Source organism: Nestor notabilis, unplaced genomic scaffold, assembly GCF_000696875.1.
Source record: "Nestor notabilis isolate BGI_N333 unplaced genomic scaffold, ASM69687v1 scaffold5061, whole genome shotgun sequence".
Lineage (NCBI taxonomy): Eukaryota > Metazoa > Chordata > Aves > Psittaciformes > Psittacidae > Nestor > Nestor notabilis.
In genome coordinates this window covers 6,353-34,011 of record NW_009914103.1, presented here as the reverse complement: position 1 = coordinate 34,011, position 27,659 = coordinate 6,353, and the positions used below count along the sequence as shown (strand labels likewise).

At 38.2% G+C, this 27,659-nt stretch overlaps 1 protein-coding gene across 2 annotated transcripts; it reads right to left on the bottom strand.

The window, feature by feature from the left end:
* Positions 1-1,010: 1,010 nt before the first annotated feature.
* TJP2 (tight junction protein 2) lies at positions 1,011-27,659 on the bottom strand. 2 transcript variants are annotated; one of them, XM_010023485.1, is made up of 22 exons: positions 27,588-27,659; positions 23,618-23,671; positions 21,507-21,631; positions 19,165-19,267; positions 17,935-18,514; positions 16,204-16,307; positions 15,893-16,046; positions 14,804-14,912; positions 14,549-14,688; positions 13,980-14,043; positions 11,835-11,985; positions 10,950-11,058; positions 10,114-10,324; positions 8,603-8,790; positions 7,537-7,632; positions 7,366-7,445; positions 6,101-6,311; positions 5,577-5,677; positions 5,003-5,215; positions 3,251-3,583; positions 2,737-2,822; positions 1,011-1,176 (listed from the first exon to the last, which is right to left on the bottom strand). In XM_010023485.1, the coding sequence occupies exons 1-22, from the start codon at positions 27,657-27,659 to the stop codon at positions 1,011-1,013; spliced, it is 3,450 nt and encodes a 1,149-aa protein (XP_010021787.1). The 2 variants fall into 2 exon arrangements, with proteins under 2 accessions (XP_010021787.1, XP_010021788.1); XM_010023486.1 differs by lacking the exons at positions 3,251-3,583; positions 27,588-27,659 and having other exon boundaries at positions 23,618-23,668.

Below are 27,659 nucleotides of genomic sequence, written 5' to 3'. Positions count from 1 at the left end.
CAGGAATGGGGAGGTGGAAGGTAATACTCTAAAAGTTAAAGTCTCTTGCAGGAAGTCTTCGGTACTGCATCAGTTTTCTTTTAAATCACAATAAATTTTAAAGCCATGTTCGGAACATTGGGAAGCAACATCAACAGTAACATTTCCCACTACTTGAAGAGCAGGAGATGAGGCTCTGAACTTAACAGTATACTGTTTTAAGTATACTCATGAGAGTCAGAGACTAAAAGAATAATACTGTTCAAAAGAAAAATAAGATATACAGTATTTGTCTAGAATATACCCTTTATTATTTGCAGTCTATGTAAATTTTAATACATGATTGAATTTCTACATCATTATCTCTGTTCAAGTACAGCCTGGTCTTTTCCAACAACCCAGTCAATTGCACCTTTATGATGTACAGTCAGTATTTATGAAATATTGCATATGCATATATGAACTTAGAAAAATAACATGTGAAGGAAATTGTTACTGTGAAACTGATAAAAAAAGATAGGTAAACCAGTCAATCCCCTTTTAGTGTGTTATGGCTTTGCACCAAGTATCAGATGTCAAAACAGTTTAAGATGCTTCTTGTTAAAGGCACTTACTGTTCTTAAACTTTTAAATTTAGTTCTATTGCATGAAGAGGTGTATTTCCAAGATCATACTCTCATAACACAACAGAACAGTCCAAAAAGGCAGCATTAATAAATGGGAAAAAAGGGGTTTATGTTAAAGTATGAAAATACTAAAAATTAACACAAACTTTCAGGATTTGGTCCTTATAAAACAGGCAACAGCATTCAGGCAATAGAGATTTCTTCTCTTATATGCTTAACAAAATAATTAATATCCCCAAAAATGAACTCTTCCAGTTCCAGTGTATAGATATGTCTAAGTTGAGTAGCGTACCCTCCAACACCACCCCCAATAAAAATATAGCTTTTCAAGACTAACTACTGCTCCACTTTGGCCGTGAAAGAAGAAACCTCAAAAGAGCATTAAACATACACATACTAGCAAGCCTACAATTCTGTGTCTCGGTATCTGGATGGCTGTCCATAATAGCCCTTCTTAGAGTGGTCTGATAGTTGCCGACGGTACTCCTCCTCCTCTGCATCACTGCCATAACTGCCACGGTTCTCTAGATAAGGTCTAATAGGAGGTTTCTGGGGTTCTGGAGGTCTAGAGCTAGCACAGCAAGACAAGGGAGGAGAGAGAGAGGGAGAGAGAGAGAGAACGTTTACTTCTAGTCTGAAAAATAATTACACTTAGTACTGGCTTTATGGCCATTCATGACAACCTAGAAAGGCTCATTGAAACCCCTTCCAGCCCATAAACAATTGCGTGGTCATGATAAGCCTATCTGAAGAGACATCTTATTTCCATCAAGAACCTGATGTTCAGTTTTGATCTATTCAACCTATATGGAAGAAGGCCAAATGTAATAGTCCTAAAACCACCTCACACACACCCACAAAGAGCTTTACAGAACTTTATTCCCTGAGAATAGAGATTTTCAGCCATTGCTGCTACTTCAACTGACATTTTCCTCCATTACTTTTGCACCAGATTCTTTCTATGCCTGCTTCTTCTTTTGCATCCCCAGTCTCCTGTCTCAGTCTTCTTATATGACATTTCTTAAACTGGCAGCCTCCTCTCCTCACTCAAGACTCTCAAGAGGGCTCTTATCCTTAAAAGTGGGCAGAAATAACCCACACATTGGGTTTTTGTACACTGTGGTGCTACCCATTTAATGTAACACTAAGTAAATATATAGAAATAAAATCTGCCAGGGAAAGGCATTTTCTCAATTTCAAGAGCCACGATTTTTGCAATCCCTAGTGTACAAAACCTACACATTCTCCTCCTTCCACATAATCCCAGTACTTAATTACTCTCTTTAATTGATCATTAACATTCCTGTAGAAAGGCAACAATGCTGATTTCTGTATGTAAGCAAACATTATGTATGTGTCTAAAGATTACTTTACACTACTTATAAAAAGCTTCTAAAGCTATTAAAGTATGCTTTTCTGAACCCACCAAGAAAAACTGAAATAAATCATTTTTGCATTTTAGATTATATACTATGACATCATCATCTATGGGCTGTTACTAAGAGACAAGAAAAACAAAGTCTTGCAAAACAGAAGACATCATATAGTGTGTTAGCTCTTGCAAAGGTGACTGCTCAAGTCAGAAATACACAGTGTGTAGGGTAAGATGACACAATGGTCAGGCAGTCCAGAGGTCACTGAATTTTAATGAAAGACTACTACTATCACAAGATCTCATAGGTGACCTCAGGCAAGTTTCATCCTCACTTTTCTTACCCACACAATATATCTGTAACTGAATAAACATTTAAGTGTTATTAAGTAATTAAACTAGCAATTTTTGTTAGGGACTAACAGTCATCAGTATCCAGCACAAGAAAAATGGACATCAGAGGATATGAATGCAGAAAAGTTGAGTAACAATACTTATCTGGGAAAAAAACTGGCTCTGCAAATAGTTCAGAAGAGAACAGGTATCTCAAATAGCATGAATGAACCAAAATAAAAAAATATTCTGAAATACAAGAGGAGTTCACTGAAATTTTGACCCACCTTTACAGTAATCTTTCAGGCATGACAACAAAGCAATATACCAAGCAGGATTATTTGTATGAATAAAAACTAGGAAGATCAGTTTTTCTCCTGCTGGTAAACAATCCAGACAAAATGGTTTGAACTGGGTACACCTTACCTCATAGGCTGAGGCCAGTTCTGTTCCGACTTCTGTGTTTTGATAGGGACAGCATAAATATCTGGGTGCTTCTCAGCTATCTCAAGCTTGAAAAGAAAGTAGGAGAAAAATAAATGTTCTTTTTAAGCCTAACTATTAAGGATCCTAGACGGTAGGTCTAGCACGTCACAGCTAGATCTGAAACAATTAAAGCACAAATTGATAACTGACCTTATTCATATTCCTACAGCTATATGATCTTTTGCTGGAGCAGTAATTCAAAGTGCATGTGAAAACAGTGAATTGCCAAAAGAAACAAGATTATTAGAAGTCAGCTTTCTATAGTTAAAATAGGAAGCCTTAAAATACGTCCTCTTTTTACACCCAGTCCACACAATGGTATGTCCGAATGTGTGGTTTCCCAAACTTTGCCCTCCAGAAGCAACACAATGCGAGGGCATGATTTGCATTTTCAGGATACAAGCTGTTCTATATGGTGGAAAGCACAGCAATGGGAGAATGCATCTCTTCATACCCTGGCATTCTGGGCCTCTTGTAGCTCTTGCATTCTTTGCTTCCTTGCCTTATGATCCATCTCCTCAAATATTTTTACTTTCCTCAATACAGATTTTGGAGTATTTTCTTGTTCGCTTCCTTCCTCTTCCAGTTTTGCCTCCTCATCTGCAGGTGAGACTGCTGGCTGAGAGCTTCTCAGGACGGGACGCCCAAAGGCAGGTTTCACAGAAACAGGTGGTGGTGCTGCTTTTGCTGATACAGTTGAAGTCTCACTGCTGACAGCAACATTACTTGATCTGGAGTCATAGTTCTTGGGGAAGTCATATAAATCCTCTTTGTTGTGTAACTTTCCCTGTGAGTATAAAATAAGCAAAGTTAACATCAGCAACTTTGGAATTCTCACTTCACATGAAGGCTTTGATCTGAAATTATTAATTTTTCTATGTATTTCACAGTGTCAATCTTCATCCAAAGTAACACTTGCAGGTTATCTGAACTGCTGCAACATTTTGGGTGTACCCCCATACACTACATGTCAGCCTACAGAAGACTAGCACGTTTAGACATGTTTGACCCATTTGTGAAGGATTAACAGAACTACAAGATGTGGCAGGGGACAGCACAGAGAAAACTGACCTCCCAAATGATTTGTCAGTGCTACCTAATGTAGAATATCACTACAAGGAGTTTAGAAGTGCACAACACCCAAATCTGTTTTCTATTCCATCTTTTTTTTCCCCTTACACGTGTCCTACTCTGCCCAATCTCTGTTGTCAAGGCATACTTCAACATATTCTGAATACATGCAGCATGCAAGGGCACCCATCCTCATGAAGAAAGGACTTGGGGTTCAGGGGAAATCAGGAATTGGTAAAACAGAATTTGGTCTCAATTCCCCCCACCCCGCACCATTCCTGAGCAAGGCTGGAATACACGGCTACCATCAGTTTCCAGTGGTGGAGACTCATTTCAGAGGTGGTAGATTCTGATTTTGTGCTTCACAATAATGCCATCAGATACGCTTTTCCGGATAATCAGCCTACACATGGTGTTGCTGAGTTAAAAAGGTGCCTTTCAATTTGTTAACAGATTTTCTTATTGCGTATAGAGATCACATATATTTGAAAAGAACTGTTATCCTTTAAGTTTTCTGTCTGATTTATCCTGCAACACCTTCAGTCAGTCATTCTTTCTGCACTTAAAATATTTTCTAGTCTCTAACCATTACAGTTGCTCTTCCTGATGTTCCATCTGAAGAGATCTCTGAGAAGAACACCTTTGTGTTCATATTTGTTTCTACAAGTTTACCTTAGGTGGTTCTGGCTTGAATGCTGGAGGTGGACTTGGCTCTCTAAGGATCTCCCTGCTACCAGCTTTTCTCAACTGAGCCCTTGGTTCTGGGTTATTTTTTTTTAAACTCTGTGAAAGAAAAAAAGAGATAAAAATCACTGCAGTACTCTCTACTTCATTTTTACCTCTTGCTCAAGTTTACTATTTTGGGAACACTAACCAGGAGTCAAATGACTGTCAGCAACCTGACCAAAATCACTGCAGGTATAATAGCAAAATTCAAGATGATGAGACATCATCAGGAAACCTACAGAGTTAGGCAGAAAAGTGGAGCTATTGCCATTTTGCTCTACACAATGCGGCTCTAAACAGCAGCAGAGGTAAGATAAAGCTGCAGTTTAAATACCACATTTTTAAGCCATACATACAGGGCTTTCAGAACGTCCAAAGTACGTTCCTGTTGAAAATGCAATCATCTCACCTCCTCATGATGTACAGGTTCAGAGGACCGGCTTACAGATGAAATCCTTGGTTCATCCAAAGGCTCATCAAGTTCATTGTCAGTGTATGCACCTCCTTCTCCATCTGTATCTTCCAGGTCACTGATCAGGCGACTGTCACAACTCAAGTAGTCAGCACCCATTGCAGTAAGGTAAGACATACGATCATCTGCATCATCTTCCATGCTGTCCATCTACAAAATAGTAAGAAGATTAAATATATAAGAATTAGACTCTAGTTAGGTCTTAACATCATGCTGAACAACTCCTTAATAACGACTTTGCAAAACTGAAAGGAACTGTAACACAGAATCCTAAAGTAAAGTTCTGTCAAAGTTTATCCTTCCTAACCATTCTCCCCTAACCACAGCACTGGTGGTAAAAGCTCCAAAGGTTAACGAAAAGAACAATAATAAGTAATTCTTTGTTATCAAGAAAGACAACTATATGTCTAACCTATCCAGCAATGGAAAACAAAATTTTAAAGAATTTTTACTGGCAAATAATGTCTTGAGACATCTGTGCAGCTTAGTATAGTATGGATTGACTGCTTACCTTTCCTTCTGATACCCATACTGCTTCACCTTGTTGTTGCTGAATTGTATCTTTCAGGCTACCATACCAGCTATCATTGGCTGAAGTCAGATTGATGGTGGCTGTAAAAATTGGAAGGAAAAAGTATATAAACACAGCAAATGCAGTGTGATCCTTTATTCAGTCTTTGCTGTTTTAACACTTTTTGTTCTGGTTATATGAGAATGTTAAACAGCCATTTAATTTAGATCATTGACAAAAGCATGGTATTTCTATTGTTTGTCCATTCCCCAAACTTATTTAAGTCACTTATTGTTTGATGACAGTACGCTGATTCACAGTTTCTTTTGTATTAGAATCTGGCAGAATAAGGTATTTAGGAAAAAGTCAAGCAAGGGACTGCTTATGACCATACCCTCACATCGTTTTAGTTCCAGCCTATGTGAGGTAATATACAGACTAGTAAGCGGATGTCTCAAGACTTACACAGTCACATCCACTACTCTCTTGGTTAGTAAGTTAGACACACATTCTTCCTTACTTACCTGTAAAGAGGTGGGAACAAGTTTTCTTCAGTTTGTTTGCTTGCTCATAAAGTTTTCTTGAGCTCTTATTAGATGTGGGACACAGCCTTTGTCTCATGGTTTTCACACCCTGCTTACTATCTGGGTTAAAGAAGATCACAATTGGAAACCACTGGGTATAATTTAGCAGGTCCACTGCTTTAGGAGTTACATCCAACAGAGCATGTTTGTCCTGTTAACAAGAAAGGCCAGTCAGTGTGCTGCTTGTGGGGAACAAGAGGAGGTAGTTGGAACATGGTATCACAGGAAAACCAAGACATTTTTGTCCAAATAAGACCAGAACTTGTTGGGATTTTATCCCAGTTGTATCACATTCAGAAGCCACACAGCAAGCAGCCTTTTTCTTTCAGCTCCATTTTTCTGAACAGCTTTTGCTTGAATGTCTGCATTCTTACGTTAACTAAGTCTGATGTTAAGTGCACTTATTTCCACTTTTTTTTTTTAATAGATAGTGAAAGTTACATGGCTTTTCTCTCTACCTGCCCCTACTACATTCCACTACCACAATAATTCTGGGTGCTAACTGTAAGCTTTTATCTATACTTAGTAGCTGAAGCCAATCTCTATTTTTTTTTTTTTTTTCCATTTGATATATTCCTTCTCAACTATTTCTACTGTGAAGATGAATGGGATTTCAAATATGTGTTTCAGTGGGGCCTGAACTCTGACCAGACTTCTATGTAACATTCTAACCCCGCTGGCACTGATTTTATTGGGCTCAGGCCAAGCTGTGGAGCACATTCTTTTTGCCCAAGTTTTTTAGGCTTCTGAGTACTACCTATTTACCTGATCTCTAAACAGTGTTATAAAAAGAGCCCATGCAGTCTCAGTAGGTGCCACTTAGTTATCATAGTCACTTCCTGCTCAGTTCAGTAGTAGTTCAGTTCAGAAACTCTGAAGCAATCTAAAACATTAAGTTTCTGATTACGGTAGAGCAAGTAGAACACTGCATGACAGTAAAGCCTCCATGGCAAATTCAGTAAGCATATATTAAAACGCAGATGCCCCTCTGTTCAGATTTAGAATGGACTAAGATTGGAGAATTTAATTTCTAATAGCAGGTTTACCCTCCCATTTGGAGGATAGCTAGCAAAACTATAAAAATTGTTGCTGAACAATTCCAAAACAGATGAAGTGAAGATGTGAGGACTCTCCAAGCTTTAAGAGCAAACAAACCAAACAACATGCCTTTGATCATAAGCAATTTTCACAAAAAAATACTCTACCTGTTCAATGATTTGCATCACAGTGTTCAAGCGCACCACCCCAGTTGACTTCTCTGAACCTGCGTCTCTGGGCTCTGTCTCTGCAAAGAGAACATTTTAGCTTATCTGTGATTATTAAGTTATCCATTCTCTCAGTTAAGGATGGGAAGAAAAGCTAGGAGGACAACTTACTTGCTGTCTGGTATAGGTGAGGCAAATCATTTGACAACTTCTCCATAGCAACATCTGCGATAGGGCCAAATACTACCACAGGTCTCTTAAAACCAGCTGAAAGAAAAGTATTTGCAGAAAAGCCAAGTCAGGTAAGACTGGTTTTATACAGAAAGCAAAGTGGCACAAATGAGACTCTCAATTACTATACAAGGTCATGAGTAAGTAGAAGATACTAAAAAATGTATGTAAAAAATTCTCTCAAAAGTTTGCGCAACAGCACTACTCATACAGAAAGCTATTTTTATCAGATGAGAAAGCAAAAGAGGTTGTTTTAACTTAACAGCTTCTTTATTCTGCCTAACGAAGAAGTACTGAGAGGATTCTGCCTTCTGAAAACATGCAGATCTTCAGTAATGTTTCCATCCAGCAAAATAGCATGAACTGCGACCAGTAGGCTTTGTTTGAATAAAGATACAAATGCTAAATCAGCTGAAGGGCAGCTTGAATAAGCAAGGAAATGCAAAATTCTGTTATGCTTTTGTCAAAAGAAGCACAGACACAGACCTCATAAATTAATAGGGGATTGCTATTCTACTGCTCAGTCTTCATCTTAACATCTGGGAGCTCCTTTAAGATACTTTAAATTATTTATTTTGTTTCACAACACTATCCTGAGTGAATATCCCAAAAATTATCTTGACTTGCTCAACATTGCTAGCAATAGACCTAGTTTAGAGTTACAGATAATGGACCACATTAACCTTAATTACACCTGGACAATCTGCTGAGAATACTTGGGCTTTATTTGGTCTCAAGGTTACATTTAATACTTTGATATTTATAAGCAAGCTAAAGATTGCGAATCATTGTGGTCATACAGATTGTACTTTAAGAGCTAGCCAAGGGGAAGCTGAGGAAACAAGAAAACCCTGCTTCTTTTTCCTTTATTAACTTTAAGCCTTGAGGTGCTCAAATTTAAGACTGAACCCAAGTCGTTCAAAATCACTTACTCAGCTAACCAAACATTTGTACGCTAAACCAGCCAGCCATAAATGTGCAGGTGGCTCACAGCAGTGTCACTTACCCTCACGCAACTGAACTCGCTCATAAGCTGGGAATTTTGTGCTCACTGATACAACAGCTGTCAGATCTTCACGACTCTTCCTCAGATTCTTCTTCCCTCCAGATCGCTGACCACGTGTTCTCCAGAAGTCTGCTCTATCGCTTGAGCCATCTTTTTGGGCATTTTGAACACTGGCCATCTGCTCAGCTCTGACAGAGAAAGCACAGTATTCATTTGTACAGAACTACTCAAAGAGGGTAAAGGTGCTTTCACTGAAGAACAACATACTTTGAATTTGCAACAGGTAATTTTCCAGATAGTCACGAGTGGAGGAAAGAATGGAGAAGCCCAGGTTCTTTTGCGTTGGAGCAAAGTGTCGGAACAATGGTCTGACTCGCCACAGCTACAAGACTGCTGGGCAGGAATGAGTCCTCTTAAACTGGTAACTCACAAGCCTAAATAAAAGAATGCAACTGCAGAGAGGTGGTGAGAGTGCAAGTCAGAACTGAAGGCCTAAGAAATTACTGTCACTGTTCTCTTCTCCATTAGGCCTTATAAGTCAAGTCACTACAGCATAGAAACAAAGGCTAGTTTTGTCAGATCAATTAACAGAGAGGACAGAATGTACTAAACGGGAAAGAGGCGGGGGAGTCGCATAAGCAGCATATGCCAGGAATCCGTGTGCAATGCAGTTGTGTTTTCCCCCTCCATCTTAAAATTACAACCATGCTCAAGAATGGAAAAGCTATAGTCTAAAAATGCTGTGGTATTTTTGTTGATGAATTTTAATATTTTTATGTACTGTGCATATCTGAACGCTTACTTTTCCCTCACATGAATTTTGGCTAGGAAAGCTATTTAAGCAAACAATATTGCTGTGGTTCACTCAGTATTTCACACAAAAATTAAGGCCTACAGCTACCAAGAAATATTAACCTTGGAATAAATTTTTGAAACATTTTTCATAAGGATATATAAATGAAATTCAAGCACTGAAGTTCCTTTTAAAGAAGATTAATCAGAGTATTAAAGAAGATTAATCAGAGTATTCCTCACACACAGTCATGAGCTTTCTAAGGTATAGGGGTTTTTTTGTTTCATTTTATTTGATTTGTTTGGAAAAGGGGGGTGAGGGGAGGGGAAGGGAAGGAGGGCAGGTGTGGTGTGTGGGGAAGAAAGTGGGGGGGAAAGGCAAAAAAGGACCCTCCACCCATTTTCTAGAAGAGGAACTGAAGCAGCTGGTCCATGCTTGGTTGATTGCGGAGACAGGAGCTCTAGCTCTGGGTTGCAAATACCTGATCTACTATATGTAGGTAACACCATCTTCTCACATCCTCGCTTCACATAATGCCATGGGGTTCTATTATCTACAATTTTACACGCCCAATTGTTGTGAAAGTAAAGACAAAACAATTTATTCATTTGCGCATGGAGACAAAAAACGAAGGAATGTACGCCAAGAAGAAAAAACATTTGGAAAGAAAAATAATCTTACTTCTAACAATGGGTAGGAAGACAGGATGCCACCTTACCTGCTCTTATTTGGAATGATGCCCTTTTCCAGTTCATTTCCAATTCTCACAGCCAGCCAGTTTCCCAGTTTGCCATCATACAGTGTATCAACTACTCTAAAGATCTCGCCTCTGGTGAACGCTAAGCTCTGTGGTGACTCTTTTTCACACTCGAAGTGGCTCCTGATGAAGAATGAATCTCCTCTGCCACAGGCCATAATATCTCTGTAGACTAAAACAGAAATTCCCATTTATTTACTCTTTCAAGTGTGAAAAAGTATAAAGCTCTCATTCTAGAGAACAGTTTCAAAATTCTCCCACACACTCAAAAAAATGCAAAAAACCAGCCTTCACATCCATTGCCGTACACACATTACCCAGAGTGTTCTATACTTGAACACACACAGCCCTTAAAGGTATTTGCACCTTAGGCAGCTTCAAGACTACAGCAGGCTCTGCCTCCAATAGGAAAGCAAGAGGCTTTGCTTGCTCCTCAACTGTTCATCCATAAACCTGTCCATTTGCTGCTGTCTGAATCCTTTATGACTGCCAGAAAAGGAATGCTAACATCCTTAGATCTTAGGCCAGCTGCTACAGACAGAAAAGCAGAAGGAACAAGCAGTAAATTGCCACACTTCAGGAGTAAGCAGAGATGCTATCTGCTAATAATGAGAGATGGAGAAGTGCTCTGAAAACACTTTATGCATGCACACCTGTATGACAATACAGCTACCTTCTGAACTACTGAAAAGGAGGGTAACTAAAAAGCTATCAGGAATAAGCACAACAGAGCTTATTTGTAGTTCACTGACAAAACAGCTTCATGGATATACACACATTTTGTTCAAAGCACCTACCTTCATATTTACTTTGAGCCAAAATTGTCACTGTTTCACCTTTGGGAATTTCTAAGAGATACAAAACAGCATCTTCCCGAACAATGCCTCTGAAGTCTTGAGTGTTTACCTAAATACAAAAACCCCAGGAAATTAAAAACCAACACCTGAGGGATCAACAATAAAAGGAATAACCATAGATTTTTGTTTCATGTAAAGAAAAAACAAAAAAAACCCAACCAACCAGAAATCTTGAATATTATCTTCCTTTTTTTTGGTAAGGCAATATGATGTCCATTACCATAAGAAATACTTTATTACAGCAATTAACAGTAATCTTTCTGAAGTAACAAGGTCTGGAATGTGTACGGCTGGATTGTTTCTTCTACTTTAACAGGATCCAAAAGACCTTGAAAAATCAAGGCTATCACAAGAGAAAAGAGGCAGAAAATAAAATTACATTAGTTTTCTATTTGAATTTTCAGCAAAAAAGAAGAATATAAGAGGACAAAATGACGTAGATGATGTAATTTAGAAACTGGGAAAATAAATTGCTGTTACCCAAGGAAACTGTAGAAAGATGAAAGAAGAAAAATATCCTGGCCTCATTTTTTCCCCCCATCCAACAGCAGGAAAAAGCAATGTACAGGAATTTTTTTCTCCCATCTTGGACATTTTTCTTCATGAGTATTTCTCCTACTTGCCCCTTTCACCCAATCTTTTAAACAAACTACAGCTTGGTATGCAATCTCCCTCAAAAACTCCTTTCTGTAAGATTCCTCCACCACACATACATACTTCTAAAGCAATATCCTAAGATCATAATTTCTTCCATATTTCCACTAAGAAGAAAACAAAAAACACAAAGGTGATTTGCATTTCAGGGACACATACTTATACTCATACCTTGAGAATTTGATCTCCTTCCTGCAGTCCCTCCTGATCAGCTGATGTGCCTTCTTGAATTCCAGCAATGAATATCCCTACATCATTTCCGCCAGCCAGTCGTAGACCAACACTGTCCCCTTTCTTGAATCTCACCATTTTTGTGTTAGGGCTACAAGATTTACAGACAGAAAAAGGAAGTAAGGCCAGATATTAAGCATATGATAGTAACAGGTTGTCAAGAGAAAAGTAACTTCAACCTGTTCAACAAAATGGTATTAATAACATTCTTGGTCCCGTTCTTTCTCTGTACAGGCTATATCTACCCAGTGAAGGAAGGAAGCAGAGAATTTGTATTTTTCAGAATGAAAACTGAACTAGGAAGAGAGTCTAAGTAGCATACACAGACTTGACAGAGCAGGAGAACGACTCCCTGTTCTTGAAGTCCCAGAATAGTTCCCTATATATTAGATCCTCTCTCAGAGAAATAGCTGGGGTTTTTTTTGTGAAAACAACTCGAGTTGTAAGTAATCATACTTATTGTTCTTTCCTCTATATGCTTAAGAACTGTCATATGAATTAAACGTATACCTATTTTATTTGCAGTTTAAGATGTCTGTTAGACAGAAGTCTTCAAGTTTTCTTGTAATGAGTATTTCCAAGTATACTCTATTGGTGTGTTAACAATCAGTCTTTTCATGTTGCAGTGGGAGAGGCTACTGAACTAGGTTCAGCTTTTTGGCTGTCAGAAAAGCTGTATGTCAGAGTGACCTTCCAACACAGAGGACAGTACTTATCTGTCAGCCTTTCTCAGTAATACCGTAAGCCTGTATTATAAATTCCCCTTCACCAAAATAATCACTTGATTAATTTGCACATCAATGACAACATATGCAAGGTCCAACCCAGAAAAGATCTGAGAAGAGAATCCATCTAAGAAAATATTCCAAGCTACAGAATATCTTTGAAACATTATCTTTAGGCTTCTCCTTACAATCTCAGTGCTCCTTTCCCTTCTTTATTCAGAAACTCTCAAAGGAAAACATGGAAATTGACTTACTATTAATACAGTTTGAAACTTTAAGTATCTTAATTATTAAAGAATCACCAGTACCAGGCTCTATCAGAAAAAAAACACAGAAAAGTAAATTTTGGAAGCAGCATTTTGTTCACTTCTAAGCAGAGATTAGAACTGAAACATGGACTGCACAGGCTTGCATTTGAAGAAAAGAATTTCTACACAGAAGTTTCCAGCTTGTACAGAAACACACATACAAAACATAAGGCCCTGTCTTGCAAGAAGCTAGTTTACAAATGAAATAGAGGACATTCTCTTTGTATCTTAGTATTGTGGGGAAAGGGAGGTTTGTCTTCTGTGTACATATAAAATAATGGACGAACTGTAAAATATATTTCCATAGAACTGCACAGGTTAGAATGGCCCTCTGCTCAAAGCAGGTTGATCAGGGCCTTGGCCAGTTCTGGTTTTGAGTATTTCTGGTGGTGGATATAACACAACCTACAAGAGAAAGATGTTCCAGTAGTTAACCACCTCATAGTAAAAGCTTTCTTCTTGATATCAAGTCAAAATTTCCCATATTTCAGCTTGTGTCCCTTGCTCTTTTGTCCTACTACTGTACCCTACTGAGAAGAGAATGGCTCTGTTTTCTCTACACTCTCTACCTATTAGGTCATTGCAGACAGCAATAAGATGTCCCTGCAGTCCTCTTCTTCAGGCTTAACAAACACAGTTTTCTCAGTCTTTTCTCCTATGTCATACACTCCAGTGTGTCAATGTCTTTCTTGTCTTGGGGAGCACCAAAATGGACCCAGTAGTCCAAATACTGTGCTCCAAGTACTGCCAAAAAGAATAGAGTAAAAATATACCATTGTGTATGTTCCCATGCAAGCCCAGAAGCACAGTTCTGTATCTTCTGGGTAGAATGCAAGTCTATACTTCCAGGCAGACACTTCTAAACCTAAGTTTAACTCAAATTTGGTTGGTAGAAACCACGTCATCTCTTCTTGGCACTAAGCTATAAAGGAAGTATCACTCCAATTAGGCAAAAAGCCAGAACTTCAAAAACAAACCCATGCAACCAACAACCAGATAGATGTCACTGGAAAAACACTGACTGCAAAAGAACACAGCAAGTGCTGCCTTACCCATATATTGCTTCATCTTCAGGGCTGGGTTTAAGAATCGTTCTTGTAACTTTTGGTTGAGAAGCTGGATGTAAAAAAGCCAACAGAAGTTACTGAGCTATTAAAAAAAGTTGTAAGTGGCAGCAATTTTTAGCTGATAGCAATCAAACCCCTCCGGGCAAAAGATTAACACAGATTTCAACTTCAAGCATCTCTTTGACTATAACTTATTTACTTCCCTTCTTTTTTAATTCTTGAAAAAGAACAAAATTCAAGGGAGGGATACACAACTCTTTCAAGCAAGCCAGATAACACTTCAGGTATAGCTTCATTTGGTTGCTTAGGGCAATAGGCTAGTAGATGCTCTAGTAAAGTACTTGCTTTTTCAGGTGGTAATTCTAATAAACAACTGCCTTCAAACAATCTCAGGTGTTTCTTCTCTCCCTGCACCACTAAGCAAACACAGACCTCTTCTGTGTGTGTCAGGATAGGGTTGGCGGGAAGAGTATACTAGGTATGTCAACATGATTGGGGGAGTAGACATTCTGTGGCCAGGGGGAAAAAAGCAAACAAAAGCTTCGGATGCTGACCTGCTGTGTCATCTTGGTGCTTCAATTCTTTGTTTGTGTCTACAGCTGTAACAGCAGGAGTAGCAATGTCACTAGTCGATTTGAATGGTGTAGGCACTGCTCCCACCCTGGACATCCTACTGGATGGATCATCTTTTGCACTAAAAGAGTGAAAAAAAGTGTAGTGCAATTTTATAAGAATGCCATGTATTTTAAGAACTTCTTTGACAAGCATTAGAAAAATGGACTACAAAAGTAGCAGAAGTCACTTCTTACTTTGTTTTCTCTTTCAGCTTTTCATTGGACGAATGTGAATCTAGATCAGAATGATGTAATCTGTCATCTTGAGGGGAGAATGATCTGTTTGACTCTACCTCAGAAATGTCTGTGAAGAGAACAGCAAATGAAGAAATGCAGGATTTGGTTAAATTATCTGCACACACATCTGATCCCACATTATTTACAAAGCTTTCACATGTAAGATAAACTGAACCTTTGAACCTACTCTCACTCCTAGTTGGATGTGACTAGCATTCAAAAGGTGCTATATGCCTTTTAGTTCTTCCACTCCCCATCACCCTGAAAATATTTCAGGAAGGTTTCACACAACCTTTAGGAAACACAGATCACACAACTACCTTGAGTATACCATAGACTCATTAACTAGTGTTAGCAGCCCTTTATTTGGGGTCTCAAGTAGGCTCCCAAGCAGAAGACCACGTTCACATTAACAGTCATCACATCACTGCTTTTCAGTGACAAAAGAAACAGAATAATCCTTAGATCTGAAACATATCTCAGTCTTCACAGTAAAACTTACAAAAGTTGCACCCAGTATTCTGACATCATAGATGCAAATATCCTGTAATAAATAACATCCTGCTCTCCCCAAAATCCTAAGCCCTTGCCAAAGCAAGATATATTGAGAAATACTGCTCATACACCACGAGAGATCATTTGTACAGAACAGATACTGGAAATAGAAACCAGTTGTCCAGAGGGACTTAATTTCCTCTTGTTCTGGAAATCTTTCCCTCCTGTTGAACACTGTCATGAATGCTAATGCCCCCAGAAGAAAAAGACCAGTCAAACCATTTGTTTTTAAAACTGAACTCTTTTATTAAAGCAGCTGACTTGTAATTCAGAGAAGGAAGACCGATTTTGCTAGGCCAACAATGCTGCTTCTATATGCCCCTGCCCAAAATATAATCATATGATTTCTACAACATTTTTCTTTCACCTAAAGGAAGTAAACTTAATGCTCAAATGACCATTACTTAGGTTTCTTTATATTTGGTTAATTTTTTAAGAACCTAGTTCTACTCTGCATAGAGTTCAGAACTTTTTATCCACATTAAACCTCACCATCCATTTCTGAGTCACTGTCGTTCAGTGAAGGAATGTTGAGCAGTGTCTGCTTTCTGTCCCTGAGGACAACCAGCTGGAGCTTCCCCCGTGACTTCTCAATTAATTTTCGGGCATCAGCTAAAGACATGTTCTCTGTCACTGTACCATTGATCTGTACATAAAAAGGCAACAATAACACAAACAAGAAAACAAACAAGTCCATACTGTGCTCAATTTTAGTGGTGAACTTAAATATAACATGACTTACTCCAGAGTAACCACTACAACAAGTGCTTGCTAAACAGCTAGCAGTATAAACCAGAACAGACCTTGAGAATGATATCCCCTTCATGAAGGTTGCCATCTTTGGTTGCTAAGCCAGTACGTGTCATTTCTTTTATGAAGATCTGACTTCCAAGCCGGAGACCGTATTCTGTAATCAGGGAAACAATCCACCATATTTTAGCAGATGAGTAAGGATGCATTTTTTTAAGACTACAGTGTATATGCAGTACACCTCATTACACCATGAGAAAACAAAAAAAATGCAGACCTAGTAAACCCACTCAACCCTAGGCTAGCTCTTCTATTTCAGTGCTGTCATCATGGTAAGAACAAATAGCAGTCCAAAACCAGTCACAGATGGATGACTAGTCTGTACCTTCAACAGCAATATAATGCCTTTGATCTGGAGGTGCTTATTAACATGTTGGACTAGATTCTCTCTCTGTATCATATTTTGCATTGCATAGAGAGGGAGAAGGGTCAAAAAGTGCTAATAAAAGAGCTTTTTATTTTTTTTTAACAAGCTATTGCATGCTGACCTGTCCTATCTGTAACCCAGTGTCTCAGCTGTTTCAAGCAAAGGCATTCCATCCCTCTTTCTCTCTTTGATCCAAGCTACTCAGATCAGTATATTTACTATTTAAAAATAAAGACAACAGTCTTACAGCATACACATCCTAGAACAACAGAAAAGGAAAGAAACACCTGCGGGGGGGGGAGATAATAAAAAAAAAAAAAAAATCACATTTGAGTGATTCTTCAGAGTATCCATATGAATGGCAGAAATTATTATGGAATTACTATCCTCATATGAAATTTAACAAAGACACCTTAAATTTCTCCTTATTTGTATACTTATCTGCATTATCTTTGCAAGTAGAAACATTATATGGGGGGAAAGAAGAGGAAGGAGGGAGAGGGATCCTTGCGAGAGTCTATGAAAAAAGAGGTTAGCTCTTGTGTGCAAAGATTACGTGAGCAAAAAATTCTTACAATTCAGAGCAGATTTGAAAAATAAGAAAAACGCCCACAAAACTTCCACAAACCAAGACCCACCCTCCTGCCAAAAAAAAAAATAAAAAACCCAACAAAACCAAAACCAACAACCAACTTCTCCCATCCCAAAAAAAATCCAACAAGAACAAAAACAAAACCCAAGAAAACCTCCAAAGCAAGCAGAAAAGAATGTACAACCTAATCTCAGATACGCTTTATAGCACAAGAGTATTTCACATCACACAAAGGCTTTTGGCTTTCATCTACACACTCTGATACTCAGCAAGGAAAGGCTGCTTCAGCTGTTGCTATTTCAGTATTCTTTAACTACATCCTGAAGTATGAGAACCAAACAAATTCAATAATCCTCGGAACTAATTTATTTATACTGAAGGAGAGAATTGCACTATTGAAAGCAGAGTCCACTCTTCATGCACTGTAGCTGACCCTTTTATGTATGTGCCAAGTGTAATCCGAATCGTGATCAGATCCATGTTTCCCACCAGAACCAGAAGAATAGGGCAGAGATAATGGAAAACCAAAGGACGCAGTGGCTTGAAAGGACTGAAATGATGTGGGTGAACAGTTCATTGTTCAAAGGTAAAGTTCAAGGTGCTGGGGGAAAAAGCACCTCACACCAGCCATAGAAAATAAAAGCACAACTTAGGCAATCAGTTTGAAAACTCAACAAAAGCAGACAATATTCAGCTCCTTTCCCTTCCCCACAAAAATAACATGTTGTTTTACAAGACAGTTCCTCTCTTCCCTACTATACCTACCTTCATTATGTCTGCCTTTAGTTAAGAGAACGCTGATTGGTCCATTCTGATCCTGTGGTCCTAGGTACTCATGCTGACAGTGTATTTCAGGCGAAGGACTTTGGGAACGAAGCCTGTCCCGACTTCGACTCCTCACTTCCCTCCCGTATCTAGGATCAAGCTGAGATCCATGACTATAACTGGGTGGGCTGTAGTCTCCTCTGTAGTCCCGTTCATAGCCACCATCCCTATCAATGCTCCTTCCCCTGCTGCGATCTCTCCTATAGTCTCGATCCAAGCTCCTGTCAATGCTTCTACCACGACTTCGATCACGGCTGTAGCTGCACTCCCTATCACGGTCTCTGCTTCGGTTGCGCCCTCTGTCCTGTTCATCTCGATAGCTCTGATCCAAGCTGTTTCCCCAGCTTTGGCTGCGCCCTCCATTACCACTATGCCAACTTCTGTCACTGTAGCCGCTTCGAGCACTTTTGCCATCAAATTCTGCATGGTCATCCATTATATCTAAAGCTCTGTCCTCGTAATCAACAGAGGGGCATCTCTTCAACACAGCAGCCTGCACTTTCCTTGGTCTTTTCACGACCTGTTCAGTGCAATACAGAACAAACAACCAAAAAAACCCTCTTACAGTCAGAATGTGAAATTCAACAGATGAATATTCTTCACACATCAAATGGGGATAGACAGGAGGGGAGAACAACCTTCTACTTATACAACAACCTGTAAATTAGATTATTTAGATATGCATAAGAAAAATCAGATCAGCAACCATATATTTTTACCTCTGCAAGAGTGTCAGTAATAAATACTTACTTTCTTTTTCTAGATGACTTGTAAAAAAATGTGACAAGCCGCTGTAAAAGAGAGTTGTATATGCCTCTCAACTAATGAAAGCCAATCTGAACAGCAAATTCTTGGACAAGGTCTGTTATGCAGGACATCATTTGCCTCACGTAACTTTTGTTTTTTCCAACTACCACTCATTTCTCACTAAAATTGAAGATTGAGGATATACATTTTATTCCATTTTTCAACAGAAAAGCTTTGTGACTGTTGTTTAATTACCACTTTTTTCACTTGTAGACACTATGTCTTTGCTTTATTTACTGTCTACATTATATTGGGCAAAGGCTTGCTTTGCTTTATGCACTTACAGTACACTTCATAGAAGAAACCCAAAATCTTACAGAGGTACATACCAATGTAAATCGAATATATCTGTAATTTACTTACAATGGTGGCGACTTTTCCACTCTTCCTAAGCTGTTGGACTGCAAAAGAATGTGGAACATTTTCCATTGGGGTCCCATTAACTATGACCACCCGGTCATTTTCTCTGGAACAGGAAGGAGGCAAAAAACCAAGAGGGGAGAAAAAAAAAAAGAAAAAATATTTTAGAGGCGTCTTCATGAAAACTGGAACATCCCCGCTCTGGGAACCTTTAGGTTCCATTCACTTTAACAGGGGGTTTTGTTTTAAAACTGTGTTTGTTATACAAGCACTACAATACCTGAATACTAGAAGAAGCTTTCAGTATGTCTAGAAGTTAGGCTTTGGGAAGCAGTGTACATCTTTGTACATGTACTATGCCCAGCTTAGGTACATTGCCAGAATGTCAAAGAAGATTTTCTTCTAAAAGAATAATTGTGATGACCATTAAAACTTTTTTTTTTTTAGTTCTTTCAAAACTCCTTATCTTTCACATCTAATGCTAGGGGTTTGGGATTTTTTTTCACATCAACGTAAGAATTTCAAGAGAGCTTCCAATTGCTGCAGCCATAGCAGTATTCAGACAAATCTTGACAAGTACCACTCCAGTACACTTTTCTGAAAGACTGGTATTCAGGCCCCATCTACTCTGAAGAAAGGTGACTGGAGGGGTGAAACCGAGGAGAGGGGAGGAACAATGAAACTATAACCCACAAAAAGTCCTCCATGCCCTAAAACATAGGCCAAAAGAGATTACTAATTGGGCAATTCGGACCTCTTGCATGTCAAATAGACCATTAAGACTGAACTCAGTCACCCCCAGAAGACAGCCCCGTAACACATGACTAATTGAAACACCATTTTCTTCCAGAAAGGCATTTCAGCACAAGAACTGCAGAATATCTTAAAAAAAAAAAAAAAAAAAAAAAAATCTACCACTCCTTGTGTTAGTTTATTCTGGTGACTGCTCAGTTACTAACCTTACAGTCAGACCATTAGCTTAACCAGCTACTGGTTACTGTACTGTTTTATGCTAAATAAAATAAATCTTTAATACCCATTATTTTCTTTTCACTGTAATCAAGTCATTATCACAATCTTTTTAAATAACATTCTTTAAGCATCTCTTTGTAAGGCACCTTCTCCAATTTCTTAATTATTTTTGTGCATCTTTTCATACCTTTCCAACTCCTTTTACTGAATGAGTATGCCAGAACAGCATGCGTTATTCCACTATCAGTTTCATCTGTGCTTTATGTGAGAGCTAAAATAGTTCTCTTCGCAGTCTATACATCCAAAGATGATATCAAATATTGTAACACTGCCTCAAGAACTCCCATCTATTTATGCCCACTCAACCTTAGAAAGGATTTCAGGATTTTATTTCCCTCTCCACTCTGAAGCTTAGGTCTATATTCCTTGGTTTGCTGGAGAAATGGCTTTGCATTCACTTTTCTTCAGAACATATTTTGTCTGAATATGCCCAAATTGCTTGGTATTGCCTTATCGTCAACTTACCTAGTGTTTTACAAAATTTGTGGACATTACTTTATTCCCAAATCCAGGCAATTATGGAACAAGACAGATTATAGTGGTGTTATGTAGGGGTCACTGCTATAAACCAAAGATTTTGTACATTTTTGTTGAGACTGTTTTGTTTCACAATGATCCTTTTATTTATATTATTACACTTTTATCTAGGTAGGCCTTATCAGCTATTCCAGGTCAAAGGATGAAAAACTGGTCAGCAGGGCGATAGAAACTGTTTACCTTAGCCTACTGACTTAAAATTACTTGCCCATGACAGATGCTGCCTCACCAAGGATGAAGTTACTGGGAGGATTACATAAATATTTTATTTCCATAGGGGTTTTTTTTTTTGTTGGTTTTTTTTTTTTGTTTCCTTTCAAATATAGAGTAATTATTTAGCACACACTTTGTTTCTCTTCCTTCCCCCATTACCAGTCCTGATACCTGATGATTGGAGACCCTTCTTTGGGCTGACTTAAGCCATTCTTTTGAAAACTAATGATTTATCACTAAATGTGTTTCCTGGAGGAAGAACAGAAGGAATATTTCAAGATACTAGGTATTGCTACTGTTTCTTTAAAAGAAACACAATCCAACACCACTGATATTTATTTTCTTATAAAATAGCAAATAACATCATCTCCAGGTAGAGTTAGTTTGTTCTGTTGTTTGGTTTTATCCTATATATCTACCTAAACCACACGTCTAGGTTTTCAGGAGGGCATTAAAACTTGAAGGGATTACATCACCAGGATTTCACATATTCTACAGGTTTTACATATTCTACAGCCCTGCGTCTCAAAATATGCCGGACAAACAAATAAGAAATCGCTTACTGAAGTAATCCATCTGCTGGACCACCTGGGAGAACATCCGAAACAACTATTGATGTTTCACCATTTTCAAAATGAGGGTTATCTCTGCCACCAGAAACTGCAATCCCAAATCCTCGTTTTGAATCCTTTACAACAAAAACAAGCACAACAAAAATCAATTCCATCCATATGTATTTTGATAAGGAGAAATAAGAGCAACATGAATGTTCCTGTAATGGCACCCTACCTTGACATTACTTAAAATATGCTAGTTGTGTGCAGAGTTGCAGAAATACACAACACCTCTAGATTCAAAAAAGGAATGGGTTTACAGGTCCATGTAACAAGACAATATTCCCATGTTCCAAAACAAGTTCCCATGTTCCAAAACCTCAGTCTACAGCCTTGTGATAGTCAGTAATTAAGCAAAGGACTCACTAACTTAGCCTGAATTTTCCTCCACCATCCCACTAGTTATTCATATCAAATTTATTGTCAGATAAATCTATTTGGCTTGTGATGCGTGGGAAACTGTAACAGCTTTTCCAGGATCTCATCTTTATCAATATTGCTATGTAGTTTGTAATAATTACTCTTTGACCAGACTAAACAAGATCATGTCTGATCACATAAAGCAAACAGTGGACTTGTAAATTCTCTATAATTATCCTCTCTCGCAATCAACTATTTTAAATATGTAATTTATGCCAAACCTGTAGTCATAGAAATACCAAATCCACAGAAGCCCTAAGATGGCATTCAAAAAATCATTCAGAAAATCAGGGAAAACCAGTAGGGTCTGAAGAAGCATGTCTGTAACACTAGACCTGACAACTGTTAGTATAACTGAAATGCAGACAAGAAGGTGTGTGTAAAACCATATATTTTGTTAAACACACAGGTTTATTTTTATCAGCTATTTAACATACACATCCTATCACTATAACATACAAATTATGCTGCATTTAACAAAATGTTTTAACATAGTGGCAAAGTAATACACCAAAATAAAGTGGTGCTTTTCTCCTAACTCACACTTAGTGTGCAGTTCATCAGATGCCAGCTCACATTTCACTAATGCCAATATTAATTGGTTATTCCTTTGAGGAATTTTAAACAGCACTTCACTTATTGCACCTTTGTTTTTACAGGAAGCAGCTTGATGCTTTGAGCCAAAACAATGCAGATACAAAATAATGGTAAAATTCAGTGGTAGTGGCTGAGGCACCAAGACCAACAGTCTTTCCCACTTCAGTATTTTAAAGCTCTCTCTGAGGCAAAGAAGTAATGCTTATTTACACAATATTCAAGATCTGAAAAGTTGGACATTACAGGAACTAAGGTCTGGTTCTACAATGTATTTCCTGTTTACCTCTGTAACCTAAGAAACAATTCCTTCTCAACCATTCAGCACATAAACCAGGAAAGATCACTATTTTACCCTAGGTCATCCAAGCTGAGTTCATTGCAGAACATGTGAAAATATGTAAGGACCACAGTAGAAGCTAGTCACTGAACCCAGATCATCAGAACAGTTGAGAAGAACACCACCATCAAAGTGTACATCCTGTACCACGGTGTGGCAGCCTAGCCACTGTAAACAAGCGGTCTACTTTAACATAGAAGGACTCTATATAATAAGATGGTTCCTCTTTTCTCAGAAGAATTGCTAAAAGTGACATCTATAGCTCACACACTTTAGAATTTTGATGACATTAGCTTTCCACTAGATTCTACATTGGTAGATATTAAAGTATACAAAAAATAAAATCCGTTCAATCATATTCAGTGATTACTATAAGCTTGGACATTAACCACAACTGCTTGATAGATCCATGTGCTATATGGCTGGCATGAGGTATGTTACACTGTCATGACAAGGACCAAACATCAGCAAATATATTAGCACTTAATTTGTTAATTCAGTTTACTCTTAACATTAAAGAGTCACACTATTGTATGAGTAACTAACTGGCAATTAAGCTTTAAAATGAAAAACATATCTAATTTGTACAATGAATTAATCCTATTCCAGACTTAGATATGCTAATAACATCTATTGTAAAATATATTTCAGACTAAACCAGGGCTTGAATATTTGTAAACTAAAAATATAACAGGCACTCACTCACCTTTTGTAAGGTCACAGTGTACTGTTCCCATATCAGCTCTTCCATGCCTGGGGCCTGTTACACACAGAAACCAGTTAGTAAAACACAAAACATACAACTACCTCAATTAAAATGTGAAATATCCTATTACAACATAGGTATAAAAATAATATGCATACTCCAATAATTTCATAGAGTTAGTATGAAATGTATGTATTTCAATTAATTATTAATTTTCTTTTTAAAAATATTAATAGGTCCAGGGTGGTAGAATCCCTTCACTTTTCGCCTATTTAACAGCTCATTCCAATTTTCTGTAAAAGTCTCATTAAACAAAAGCATTTAATTCACATCACACCGGCATTATACGGCACCACTTCAAATAACATACAAAATACTTAAGGAAGAACCTCTCCCATTCCAGTATGCAGTAAGTTTAGCAGTTGAAAGTGAGGCTTTCAGAATGAACTAGCCTTCAAGATCTTTTGCTTCTTGTTCATGTGGATTTAACAAAATGTTCATCCACTGTGAATCACATAACCAAGTATTTAGGTTCCACTCAAAAAATTAAGTTCTACAGGAAAGCACATTGTGTCACTATATAGCACTGGTATATCCAGTTCTGTGACACTTCTCAGAAACATTTCCAGTTAAAACTGATCCTGAACTCATCAGTTTATCTGATATAACCTGAAATCTTTCCAATATCACAGCTTAAAATATAATACAGAATAATCATACTGTGATGCATCATACAATACACAGCCAAACCCTTCAGGGCCTTTAAAATGGTAAGAAAAATGAGCCACAATATTTCATGCAATGCAAACATCTCAAAATCCAAAGCATCCACTGCAGAAAAAAAATCCAGGCATTGCACAAGTACGTACATGCACACATTCAAGCCATAGGTTTATATGTTTTTACTGCCAAAAGTGGTGGTCTTTCTCAGGAATTTGCTAAAAATTTGCTTAGAAAACTGAAGTTCAGACAGAAGCTCAGTTTTGACTTAATGGTCTTTTTAAAAGGCATTAAAGGAATCACTGGCAACTAAATTCCAAAACAGTAGACAGAGAAGTGACAGAGGAAGGGTATGCTGGTACTCCAAAGCACCCACCCACACACTTTCCAGAGAAAAAGTCTTCTGGCAGTACGCAACAGTTTAGCAACCTATGGACGTTGTCACTGGAATACAAAGAACGCTACTGTGTATTCTTCCAGTGGATTCTGAGCACCCCAAAGAGGAACTAGGTTTACACTTCCCATTGCACATTCACTGTATTGAAAAAGAAACTTAAAACACAAGTCCTGGTCAGAATTCCTGAGGATGCAAAATATTCAGCATTCTTACCAGGAATTTTACAACACTGAACTGTGTTAGATTTCCACTGTTCTCTCAGAAAATGCACAATGCTCTCCAGTTTCCAGAACCTTCTGGATCTTACTAAAATCCATTAAAATAGCCGGAGTTGAAGATGGCTTATATTAGAAATAACAGAAATATTACTGAATTCCTACTTGTCTAGATCACACAAGAATGAGTGGCATTTATAACTGTTAGTAGTAGTATTATTAATATATTAGTATGTCTCAGGTCAGTGAATTACTCTGCTGAAGCACATGGTGAAGTTATCTGATATTCCTGTTTAACCAGTTGCCATGTCTAACTTTTCAGCTTGCTGACACTGAACTGTCTCACTAAATATATTCCCCTACAGAAAGAACCTTCCATAAGTAAAAATTTTCTCCTTAACTAAGCTCTTTTTCTGAGCTGCTGTTATGCTGCCATAAATAGAAGTGTCTAGGCTTGCTTGTCTGGCTTGTATGAAAATGTGTGAACAGTTTACTTACTACTGACCCTTGGCTCCACCATCACTGTCCTGCTCTTCTATATGACGTATTTAACCTCCGCAGAAAACCAGTCTGTGCTAAAGAAGAGCCTCAGTGCCTTTTTAAATTCTAGTTGACTTCACTGAAGAAAGTTTTAGAAACGAAAGACAGTATCAAATGATCGGTAAAATCTGAAGGACAAGCAGGTGGGTTCAAATCTTGCAGAAGCAGGGGAGATGGAAAATCTTTTCCACGCTTCTCACTGTATAAAAGCCTCAAAAACCTACATGTGTAAACAAGAACATCACTTAAATTCAGTTTGTACTGCATGCAGTTCTTACCAACATTACCTCCCAGCCTAGAATACTGAGTGCAGCCCCGTGCAGGCAAAATAGCAAGGCAGGCAAGCTGCAAGCGACCAGAGCTTAATTCCTGTGGGGACAAACAGCAGCATAGTTGCCTTACTCTTCCAGGAACTCTAACATCAGGTCTTTCAATATACTACCCTACTGAAGGAAGGCCTGAGAAATAACTACTTGCTTAGTACAATACTGCAGAAAAAGGACCAAGAAAAGCACAGTAAAAATGTCAGAGGCAGTTTTATGTGTATGAAGCTGGTAAGTTCACAGAAATTTTCCTTCCATAAAACTAGGCCTCCCATAAGAAGTGGCACAAGTAACACCTTCTGCAAAATTTGAGATGCATCAAGTAGTAAATCAAAGCGTCGCAAACTAATGGGCTAATTTTGCTCAGACAAGTCTCTTGGTATCTGGTAGCAAAAACAAGCAGTAAGAGAAACTATTCTCTACAGACACTACAATTAAGATTTTTCAACATGTTGAGCCTGTAGGTTCATCTCATCTGTGCCTACAAAATGTTCCTCTTAGTGTCTACCTCAGATGCTTTAAGTGTAAATTCTGGGGGTTTATTTTTAGCTTGAAACTGTTACAGAACATTAAAAAGAAGTTAATTAATTCACTTTTAAATTAATAAAGGATTGTTAAACTAACATGTTTTCAGAAACTGCTCCTTGAGAAACTCTCCCATTTGCTGTATGCTGTACTAGTGAAGAGAAGTACACAATGTACTTGCAAAGTTGATTTTGTGCAACAGAATTACCAAGACAACAGCACTAGTTCTGCCATACTGATAAAGCTATGCAAGCGCTGTAACATAGTTCAGAGAACTAAATGGTCACCTTGGAAGCTCACAAGGCAGAAAACGCATCTGCACTCCCTCAAATCTCTAAGCAATAATCTCTTTAACATTATAAAACGTACTTCTGCTTGCCATTGCCACAATGCTAACCCATACTGACAGATTAATGGAGAAGAGAAGATTGAGAGGGAGGAAGAGACTACTTATGTTATAAATCATCAGCAGAGGACTTGATCATAGCTAAGATTTAAGTCTTCGCTACAATCACAAAATTTCTGTATTCCACATCTAATAATATGACTCTCCTCTGAATGCATCAAGTGATGGGTCACAAAAAGCCTCTACCACCTTGCCAATTTCTTCATATTTCACCTGTAAGGAAACACAAAGGGGTCCTGAGCATCCCGTGCATCCCTTATATAGGATCACGATTTCACTGCGAGATTGCACATCAAAACACTGGAGAGACAAAGGCAGGCAAAATGGTTAAGAACCCCCTCTCCAGTTGCTACTAGTAACTGTTTTGCAAGTCTACCCAGGTTTCACATAGGTATCAGGCTACCTGCAGTAAATGCAAATTACTGTAATTAGCTAGTCAAAATTCATTAGTGACTAAAGTAAGTCTATTTCTAATTAGAACACTGTTGTCAGGAATTACTTAAATATGCCTAATGCTCATATACCAAAATGACAGGTGCTTTCTACATAACCCAAAATAGACTGCTTAACAGAATCTTTGGCAGGAAACTAGTCAAAGTGCTAAAATCATCTGTGTGCTATGAACAGGCAGCTGTTGCAACTCTCACTGACAGTCATCAGAGATTTATGCAATTACTTTCTACTACAGATCACCAAAGACAACTTCATTCACATCGAAAGAAGAACAAAACCAGAAGACCTGCCACAACAGTTATCTGGCTGTAAAAGGGAGTTGGAGAAGGGAGAGGTTTATGAGGGGGAGAGGGAGAAGACGTGGAGCAAGATGCAACAAAAAGCAACTCACGCGCCCTTTCAAAATCCCCAACTTTTTGACTGCATGTGACCACATTCTCTGCAGAGCTTGAGCTGTCTTCAT

Bases quoted from the DNA above. Each gene is read 5' to 3' on its own strand.
- TJP2 (XM_010023485.1), bottom strand. From the start codon at position 27,659: ATGAAGACAGCTCAAGCTCTGCAGAGAATGTGGTCACATGCAGTCAAA. The intron at 3,584-5,002 runs GTGAGATGATTG...TTATACTCACAG, and splicing joins AACCTGTACATCATGAGGAG to GGAAAGTTACACAACAAAGA. The intron at 1,177-2,736 runs GTAAGGTGTACC...TTGCTGTGCTAG, and splicing joins AACTGGCCTCAGCCTATGAG to CTCTAGACCTCCAGAACCCC.